Here is a 9706-nt window from a genome sequence, read left to right on the forward strand (position 1 = left end):
CGCCGGCGACTGCGGCGCTGCAGCGGAGACGGAGGGCTCGGGAGGCGGCGCCATGTGAGTCAGCGCGGGGCCGCGCTGGGGCCGAGGCGAGAGGTTACCGTATTTACCGAGGCCAGAGCCGGACCCCTCGAGGGCGGGTCACTGCGGGCGCGCTACCGTATTTGCTGGGTCCCGCGCAGGTCCTTTCCGGGAGTGGGAGCGCCGCGACTTAATAACGTATTTATCCAGGGTTGCGTGGTTCCGCGGGGGGCGCTGCGGGCACTGGGGGTGGGCTGCATTCATTCCCTCCGGGAGCTGGGGCTTGCAGTCGGGCGGGGTGGGTTGCGGCAGCAGGGTGGAGGCCTACGTATTTTCGTGGGGGTGGGGTTGCGACGCCGAGTTTACCATATTTCTCCAGGGTTGCTCAGGCCGCAGAAGTTGGCAAGGTTGTGTGTGAGGTCGGGTGGGGTGGGGTCAGCTCTCCCGATTAATGCAGCTATTTGATAACAGCAACGTCGCGGGAGGCTTGCTGTCTTTATGGGGGCGGGGAGAAGGGGCACGGGAGTCGCTGCGGGAGAGTTACCGTATTTGCGTTGAGCAGCACAGACTGTAGAGAAAAGAGCTGCGGCCGGAGACCGGAGGAGCAGGGGCTCAGCTGGGCTGTGAGTGTGGCATGGGATGAAAGAACTTGGGGGAGAGACGGGGGGCCTCTCGACTTGCAGGCGGGGCCTCAGGCAGGGGTATAACTGGGGAGAGCGAGGAGGCTGCCCAGTCACAGGGCCAGGCTGAGATTGGCCAAGGGGACTTTGATGATTTGTCTTTGCAGATGTCAGTGCAGTTGCCCGTGGAAAACACTTGTGGGTGGGGTCTCTTGCAAGTAGGACTTGTCTCCTTCCCCAGGGTGTCAGTTACACCCTGGCCTGGAGGGTAGGGAAGACAGAGGAGGTGGCTCTGAGACCCCACTCTGCAGATAGGTTGGCTGAGGCTGGAAGTGAAGAGAGGCCTTAGGGGAGGTCCAGTGGAACACTCAGTCTGCTTCCCTGATGGGGTTGGGGAGAATGGATGAGGCAGGCCTTAGGGCTCTGCAGGAGTCCAGGTTTTGCGGAGGTCGGGGGTGGGGGCGTTCGCGCGAGTAGTGGCAGTAGACAGTACCTCTACAGGAGAAGTGGCCCTTTGGAATGCATGACTCTGTGACAGCTGGGATGATGGTAGTGGTGTGTGTGTGTGTGTGTGTTTTGAGGAATGTTTAGTTATTGAGCAGCTAGTACATTGAAAAAAGCTTTCAACAGTGAGGCAGGAGACTTAAGGCCTAGTCCAGGCTCGCCTTGCTCTGTGACCTTGGCAAGTATGTTGACCTCACTGAGCCTCAGTTTCCCCAACTTTAAAGTGGGGCTCAATAACCCTGCTCCGCCCCTTTCTCAGGGCTGTTGTGAGGACAATGGGAAACAATTTAAGAGGAACACAGTACCCTGGGAAGAGGATCCTTTGGAGAACCAGCATGAAGGGAGCTGGGTTTGGGGGTGTTGGCTGGGCACTGAGTGTGCTGCTCAGCTCTAGGCCAGGTTTTGCTGTGAGGATACCAAGAGGAATCACGCTGAGACCAGTCCCCCTGGGAACCCACACCCTGGTTCAGTGACTTGGAAACCTTTTGAACACATGCCTCATTTTGATAAACAAAGAGCTGCTGCCTTTAATGTTAACTGAGGTCACTTTCAAGTTTACAGGGTTGTGTTTTTGTTTCCTGTTTTAAGCTTCGCAAAAAATATCTTTAAATCACTGATAATCCCACCCTTTTCTCCAAGTTTGGGGCGCACTTCCCTACCTCCCTCTGTCCTTTAGATCTGGTTGGAGGGATAAGACATATCTAGACGAAGGTAACTGAAAATCCTAGCTGAAACTGAAACTGAAACTCCTAACTGAAACTCATCACCATCTGTCCAGTGTCTTGTGTGGCTGGCTGACATGGTGCTAGGTGCTGGGGCTGAAAGAAGGCAGCTCTGTCCTTAAGGTGCTGGGAGTCGGGGGACAGAGGTGGCATGACTGACCCTCGTGCAGTGTGATGAGTGAGGGCCACATGGTTGTGTCACACGGTGTAAGCCTGGGGTGGAAAGGTCGGGGAAGGCTTCTAGGAGAAGGTGCCCTTGGGAAGGGCCTGAAAGGAGTGTAGGCCGTACTTAAAAGGCAGTGGAGGAAGAACACCAATTCCCAGCAGGGGAACTTGAGCTTGAACAAAACGGGGCGAAAGGTGGAGGTTGTGGGAGGTGTGGCTGGGGGTTGGCTAACCCTCGGGTTCCCCGACCCCTCTCTCTCCACGCTTCTGTCTCCCTAGGGACTGGTGATTGCAGCTGGAAGTGCCCATGACCGAGCTGGCGTCCTCCGGGGGCGGGTCCCCTGCGGGGGACGGGGAGGAGGGTCTGGGGGACGATCGAGGCCTGGTCATCCACCACCCTGCGGAGGAGCAGCCGTACCGCTGCCCGCTGTGCGGCCAGACCTTCTCGCAGCAGCCCAGCCTGGTGCGGCACCAGAAGGCACACGCCGGGTCGGGCCGCGCGGCTGCCTTCGTGTGCCCCGAGTGCGGCCGCCGCTTCAGCCAGAAGCCCAATCTGACGCGGCACCGGCGCAACCACACAGGCGAGCGGCCCTACCTGTGTCCCGCCTGCGGCCGCGGCTTCAGCCAGAAGCAGCACCTGCTCAAGCACCAGCGTGTACATCGCGCGGCCCCTGCGTGCAGCCCCAAGGAGGAGGCGCGCTAGTGGACGGGACCTCAGCGGACCCGTGGTGGTGCGGGGGATGTTTGCGGGGTGTGTGTGGGGAGTGGGTGTGGCCAGGATTGCTGGCTCTTAGAACTCCCCACAGCGGGACCGGTAGATTCCTCAAGGCTCTGAAGGGCTGAGAATAGTTCTAGAAGGGCCCAGGAGGGTGCTGGGAAAGGTCCCAGTGTGGGCTGAGGGAGGAGGAGGGAAGATCCGAGTTCCTCACCGCTGGCCCAGATGTGACCACCCTCTTCAGAGGTTGGACCCCAGGCTTCAAGCAGCGAGTGAGGGGCCTGTTGGGGACGTTGGGAGAGTCTCCTGGTGTGAAGTGGCTTAGGTCTGGACTAGTCAGCTGCGGCACCAGCCGGTCCTGCCCACGCTTCAGAATGGCCAGGGGCTGCCCCTGTAGGAGAGTTGCCAAGACTCGGTGATACCAAGGATGGAAGCCAGAGGCTATGACGAGGGAGAGCCAAGCATATTTCCAGCACCAGGGCCAGAGCTGGCACGTCGTAGGAATCCAATAAATATTTTTGGAAGGAGTGAGTGGTTTTATGTCCGTCTCCATCCCTGCCTGCCCCCTGCCCAAGTTGTGTGTGTGGCTGGGCCCGACTCTAGAACTGGTATGCGTGTGATGGTCAGCCAGGCATGAGCCGGGTGGGCTCTGCTGAGGCTTGGCTACCTGAGGAGGTAGCTGTGCACGAGAGAGCCAGACACGCTGCTCCCACTCCTGTCTGGGGCATGTCTGAAGTGGGCTGGCTGACTTGACTGACTTGGATCCTTATCAGTCTGGTGTTGCAGAAGAGAAAATGGATGGAATATTCCACATGGTCTCACTTGCCTTTCTGAACCACCCTCGCTGAAGCTGAAGCCCGGGTCTGTGAGTGCTCAGAGATCCATTTGCCCGAGGCTGGGAGCACAGCACTCCCCGTGCCCAGATCTGGCCGGTGGTGTTTTCCTTCTTCCCCTCTCCAAGTCAGTTTAGTGTCTCTTCCCACATACCCTCCTCGGCCTCCTGCCCCAAGAGGTCACCCCTTACACCCTTCCAAAGCAGGCTTGGCTGAGTCCCTGGTGCTGACAGGAGAGCCCAGGGCTCCAGCCCAGACTGTGACCGCAGATGGTATCTTCCCAGAGGAGAGGAGGGAATTGGAGAGGGTGGTGATGGGTGTTGGGGTGCCAGGGTTGGGTTAGCTGGGAGGTAGGAGGAAGAAACGACCCCAACATGGCTCTGGAGAAGGAAGAAGTACACCTGCCCACTTCTCACAGCCCAGATCCTTCTCTGTATGCAGGGAAGTGTTATCTTCTGGGAGCTGCCACGGTTCAGCCTGGCTTCTGGTCACTGCTCTTTAATCCTCTATATCTGGAAAAAACTCCAGTTGTAGATCTACGGAAGGACATATGAAGGCGATGGGTGGACCAGGAGGGCCGCCCTGACTGTTATGGCTTACCAGGGTAACAGTGCCAATGATGGTTAGCACTCAGCCAGGGCTGCTGCATCCCCGAGCAGTTCTTTGATCACAAACCATGCAGTGTGAAATCACACGGGGTGTCGTACGCCAGGGTTGCTACCACCTGCTTGAGCATTCAGCACTTAGGACCACGGGAAACCAAACCAGAAGGGTTTTCCTGGGCACCCTCCACCTGACACCAGCCCCGGGGGCTCCCCTGACTCTAACGTCCTGCCTCTCTCCTGGAACTCCCCTTCCACCCTGCGCTGCCCCAGGGAGCGCCGGACTGCCTTGCAGCTCATCAAACCCTGCTTTAACCAGCGGGGAGGTTCAGGAGTCATCTGCTTTTTTCTGTCTGCCACTTGCCAAATTCTGAAATGACGTTGAGCAAGCGTACCCACTTCAGGCCTCAGTGAGTCCCGTCTTTCATTCCTGGGTTACAGAAACACTGCCTGCAAGGACAGATCTGTGGAAACACTGGGTCCCTGTGAATCAGGTGCCCGAGGGCGCATGTGAGCAGATGCTGACGAGATCAGTCCTGCAGGAGCATCTTTACAACAGAATGTGTTATTTTCCATAAGTGGCTTGTTTAATGATCAAATCAGTCAAATAGCTTTGCTGGTAGGACTTGGGGTTAAAAAAATGAGGCCTAATTGCAGCTTTTTTCTCCAGCACCAATTCATGAGAATGCCTGCTTGCTGATCCCAGGTGACTGAACCTCCCACAAATGGGTGCTTTGGGTCACAAAGGGGACAGGGTCAAATCCCTCAGGCAAAGAATGACTGAGGTGTATGACTCACTGACCAGGCCGGGACTTCACAGCATTCATTCACTAAACAAGCCTGCTGTGTGCCAGGCATCATTCTGGGATGCTGCCCATGACACAGCCCCTACCCTTGAAGAGCTCAAGGACCTTAGTGGAAAATCATTTTGATACGCACAGGACTTGGGACCATCTATATGTTCAACTCTTTAAAAAAATGTTCCCAGCCCCAGCTCTCTTAGCAAGGCTTTCTAATTCATTATCTCATTTAATCGTACCATGAGTCAGGCAGGGCAGTAATACATGGGAAAGGAGGGTGGGGGTGGGGGATAGTGTGACCTGTCCACCAGGTCCTGTTGCAAATTGACAGCAGATCCCAGGCCTCCTGTTAGCTCAAGCTGCTTCTGCTGTCACACTGCAGCCTTCTGCAAGGATGGGGTGGTACTGTCCTCAGTTTTCATTCTCTTTCATTTTAAAATGATAAACCTGGGTCACAGGATATTTGGGAAGAGGCATTGTCATTAAGTCCAAGATAAGACGGTCAGATTTGTCATCCTAGTGGGTTACAATCCAAAATACTCTGGAGCATGCTGAGATTAAGGTGGTTGCCAAGGGAACAGAAAACAGCCATGAGTAAACAAATCAAAACTTAAAAGGATTTAGATCAGGTCTATGGCCAGGTAAGTGCAGAGCTTTGTATCCTGTCCAAGGCCAGGTAAGTGCAGGTCTGCAGTGGGGATCTGTGGCCACGTGGTCACAGATGTGGAAGCATCCTGCAAACGCAGCCACGTTGCTTCGTACAGGCAGTGCAGTGGCTGGCATGTGGAGCCAGGTGAGCTTCGTGATGTTGGGGCTTCTGGAACTGCCTACGTCATCCTTGTAATTCTTTGTTAGGAGCAAGTCTGGAGCTAGGAAAAATGGTGTAGGTTCTCAGAAAATGGTTGTTTTTTGGCGAGGGACAGGCGCTTCAAGTCGTCCGGTAAGGCAGTCCACCTCACTGAGAGGTTTGGTGTCCCACTGCCCAGCCCCAGGGGAGCTGCCTGACACAGAGTAGACTGCAGTGACCAGAGGCGGCCGCTCAGCCATGCAATAGCACAGGCCCCTCAGGGACTTGGCAGAGGGAAACTGGTGGGAGTGGGGGATGCTCCTGAAACCTTCTGTTACTATTTTTAAGTGGTTTGAATTTGGTAAAGAAATATCTTTGGCCTTTAGGCAGGAGGAGGAGTATTGGGGCCAAAAATAGCATGTTCTCACTATCACTGTTCTTCCTGGATTGTGGCAGGGGCAGTGAGAGGGGGACTCCCTTAAGTTATCCCTTAGGCTAAAAAGAGAACAGCCTCTCGGGTTGACTGGGTTTGGAGGATGTGTCCTAAACAGGCTGTTCAACAGAGAACTTTTCGTGATGATGACAGCGCTCTATTTCTGTGCTGTCCAGACCATAACCACTAGTCACATATGGCTATTGAGAATTTCAATGTGGCTGGTGCAGCTGAGGAACTGAACTTTATTCAATTTTAATTAATTTAAATAGACCCAGGTAGCTACTGGGCAGTACAGCCCCAGGGATGATAGGATGACACTCCTATTGATAAGAAACTAGAAACATTGTTTCTTTTCCCTTCACCTTCTCCCCTCAGCTCACCACCTAGGTGAGAGCCATATAGTTCTGGGGTTCAATTCTGGCTTTGTCATTTAAACCATAGGTCCCTGGGCAAGTAACTTATGTAAAACATGGGGTATAGTGCCTGGCACACAACAATCACTCAATAAATGGTAGCTATTGTTGTTTTAATAAACTAGAGTGGTTACTTGCAGAGCAATTGTGCCCATGGAAAGGGAAAAATGGGTTTTCCCTTGTTTAGCTTAACCCACATAAAGAATTAACCATCCCCAGTGTGAAGCAGGCCTGCTGCAAGTTTAAGGGTTTGAATTGATGTCACAGGTCACATACTGGGTTTTAATTCCAAGGAAAGAGAACTTTGGAGCAGATGAGGCCTCACGCTGAGCCTCACATCTTCATCCAGGTCTCTGCAGAGCCACTCAGCCCTCACAGTTGTGGCTGGGGCTGCAGCTTTGCCTGCACCTCCTCATTCCTTACATTGCATCAGCACTCCTTCTCCTCCAAACCCTTAGGGCCATCTTTTCTCTCTGAGCAGCCTGAGCTATCAGATGTAGCTTGCAGAGGAGCATACGTTCATTAAACAGACATTGACTGAGGACCTATTAATCGCTGGATGTGTGGGACACAGAGACGCTAAAATAGTCCCTGCCCTTTGAAGTTCATAACCTAGTGGGGAAAACAAAAGTGTGCTAAATTCCAAATCTGGGATCGGCATAAGGTGCTTTGGAGACAGAGCTCAGACTGATGTCCAGTCCTGGGGAGATGGGAGAGGCTTTTCAAGGGGGAGATGGTTGCCCTACTGAGTGAGGAAGGCCTGGGGACGCAGCCCCACAGGAGGAGCTGGAGGATGAGGGGAGCAGGGTCTGGAGCTGCCCTGAGGAGGCCCATGGGGTGATCTGTGTGTCCATCTGTTGTGCCCCAGAGTGACTACAGTGAAGAGTCTGGGACAGGGTTCACCTGAGCTACACGTCTACCCATGCTCTACAGGAGCCATGAGCTACGCGTCTACCCACATGGGAGCCGGGTCTGCTGTTCTCCAGGACACCTTGGTTGTGGGTGTTCCAGGTCTTTGTTAGGGTCCAGAGTCCAGCTGCCACATGGACCTGTCAGGATAGTGGTGATCCCTGTGCCAGCCACTGCGCTGCCTGTATGAGGAAGCATGAAGCAGGGCTGTGTTTGCAGGGTGTTTCCATATTGGCACTCCATCGTGCTCACCGCAGTCCCTAAGAATGGGGTGATGGGGAACCTTGGGGGAGACAGGAGGGAGGTGTGTGTGCACGAAACTACAAAAGTGAAGTGCTTAAGCTCAAACCACAGTGGCAGAGCAGAGAACGGAGGCCTCTGGGAGCCCTTTGGGCCTCGGCTTCCCCGCTGAGACACGGCAGGTTTGAGGTGGAATTGCCTGTGTCTGTGTCCACCCCCATCCCCTAGCTGTGTTCTTTTCCTTTCTATTTTGGTTCAGCTTACCTAGAAAATGCTGCTAAAAATATGGGAGACATCCTCAGGCATATTATTGATTTTGCTTTTGAAAAACATGGTCTTCACCAAGTGTCCCCATTTCTCTTATGGTCTGCAGAGGAGATGAACACTGGGAGCTCTGGCAGGTGACAGCAGGGGCTGGAGAGCAGGGCAGTGTTGATGTGCTTCGAGTAGAGGCACAGGTGGGGTTGGTCATGAGCACCTGGGGTGCTGGTGTCAATGCGTGGGAACTCAACATCTGCCCTATGGACTCATTTCTTTGCCTTTCCAGTATTCCCTTCCTGTTGTCTCTATTTAAAATACTAATTTCCTTGGGATGGGGAACTCCAAAAGTCCCATATCCAGCAGTGAGGTGTCTCCAGGAGCAGTGAAGGGATGGGGTGGGGGTTGGGGTAGGAGCGGGTTCTCCAGAGGCCACAAGCGAGACGGGTGGGGCCGGGTGGGGCCTGGTGGGGCAGACTGGTTCTCCGAGTGAGCTGTGAACGCAGGCAGGCTTGGCCTCCCGGCCTGGTGTTGGGGGAAGGGGCTGATTTTACAGCCTAGGGGCTCCCACCTGGAATTCTTCAGTTCCTAGGCTCCAGAAGGCACAGTGGGCACCTACAGAGCTGCGGAGGGGACCCTCATGATATCGGGAGGCCCGCGTGTCTCAACGCCCTCCATGAGGGACAGCGCCACCCCAACTGCCACATCCACTGTCTGCTGCAAGGATCCCTGCCTGGGACTTGGAGAGTCACGTTTCTCCACCTGGCAGCTACGAAGAGGCCACAGAGAAAAAAACCTATTTAATGTTCTTCTACCACTTGTGACTTTTAAAATCACTTTTCCTCTCAGGCCTCTGTTTCTTTGTCTGTCAAATGTACACCCTCAGGCACGTTCTCACTGGGGCCCAGGTTTTTACTTCCCTGTTGTCACACCCTATTTATGTCTGAGGGTCTCAGTCCCAGGGAGGTGCAGTGGAACTCAAGCTGGGTCACGGTGCCGTGTCCCCATCTGGGCTCTGCTACTTAGAGCTGTGGGTGTTGGAGGAAGCCACTCTGTGTTTCAATTTTATTTTCCTATCTATAAAATGGGATAATATTAATACCCACACAAGCTAGGGTGCACATGGTTATTGGAAGGTTTCCACGAGATCATACATGGAAAAGGGCTTTGTAAAAGGCAAGTTATGTCCAACTAAGGGACATTATCATTAAATGGCAGCTGGAAGCTGTAATTTGGTTCTGCCCTCTCACGCCCGCTGCTACTTCAGACGTTCTAAGTTGCTCTTCTATGGGATATCTCTGGCTTGACTGCGGGTTCCGTTCTGAGGAGGTGTGGTCAGCAGGGACCAGATGTCTTCTTCCTTTCCCTCTGGTCACTCTAGTGATATAACCCAGGCCATATAGTCAGGCAGACTTCGGCAAAACTGTCAGCGAGGGTAGCTCCCCGATTCGGCCCCTTTGACTGTTGTCTCCAGTCCTGAAACCCTCGCCCGGGGCCGCTCCGCCGCCGGGCTCCGGCTCTCAGTCCATATCACTCGCGGGAAGGCCGGCGCCTCCGTCCGACCCTCTTTCCTGGTGGCTGGGGGCGGTTTGTGGGCCTGGCCTTGGGATTAGGAAAATAGGGATGGTGCTATAACGGCCGAATGCGGGCCTCAGGGAATCCCGAAAGGGGGAATGTCTGGATC

The 9706-nt window shown here is 54.5% G+C and overlaps 1 protein-coding gene and 1 long non-coding RNA gene across 4 annotated transcripts in view; both read left to right on the forward strand.

The window, feature by feature from the left end:
* Window positions 1-9706, forward strand: part of LOC105511308 — a 14264-nt gene that overhangs the window by 1242 nt on the left and 3316 nt on the right. The window lies entirely within an intron of this gene.
* On the forward strand, window positions 35-3275 carry LOC105511307 (zinc finger protein 775-like). 3 transcript variants are annotated; one of them, XM_011941453.1, is made up of 2 exons: window positions 35-54; window positions 2309-3275. In XM_011941453.1, the coding sequence occupies exon 2, from the start codon at window positions 2337-2339 to the stop codon at window positions 2730-2732; it is 396 nt and encodes a 131-aa protein (XP_011796843.1). In that variant the 5' UTR covers window positions 35-54; window positions 2309-2336; the 3' UTR covers window positions 2733-3275. The 3 variants fall into 3 exon arrangements, with proteins under 3 accessions (XP_011796843.1, XP_011796842.1, XP_011796844.1); XM_011941452.1 differs by lacking the exon at window positions 35-54 and adding an exon at window positions 475-641; XM_011941454.1 differs by lacking the exon at window positions 35-54 and adding an exon at window positions 2132-2240.

This window comes from Colobus angolensis, unplaced genomic scaffold (genome assembly GCF_000951035.1).
Source record: "Colobus angolensis palliatus isolate OR3802 unplaced genomic scaffold, Cang.pa_1.0 Scaffold2, whole genome shotgun sequence".
NCBI classification, from domain to species: Eukaryota; Metazoa; Chordata; class Mammalia; order Primates; family Cercopithecidae; genus Colobus; species Colobus angolensis.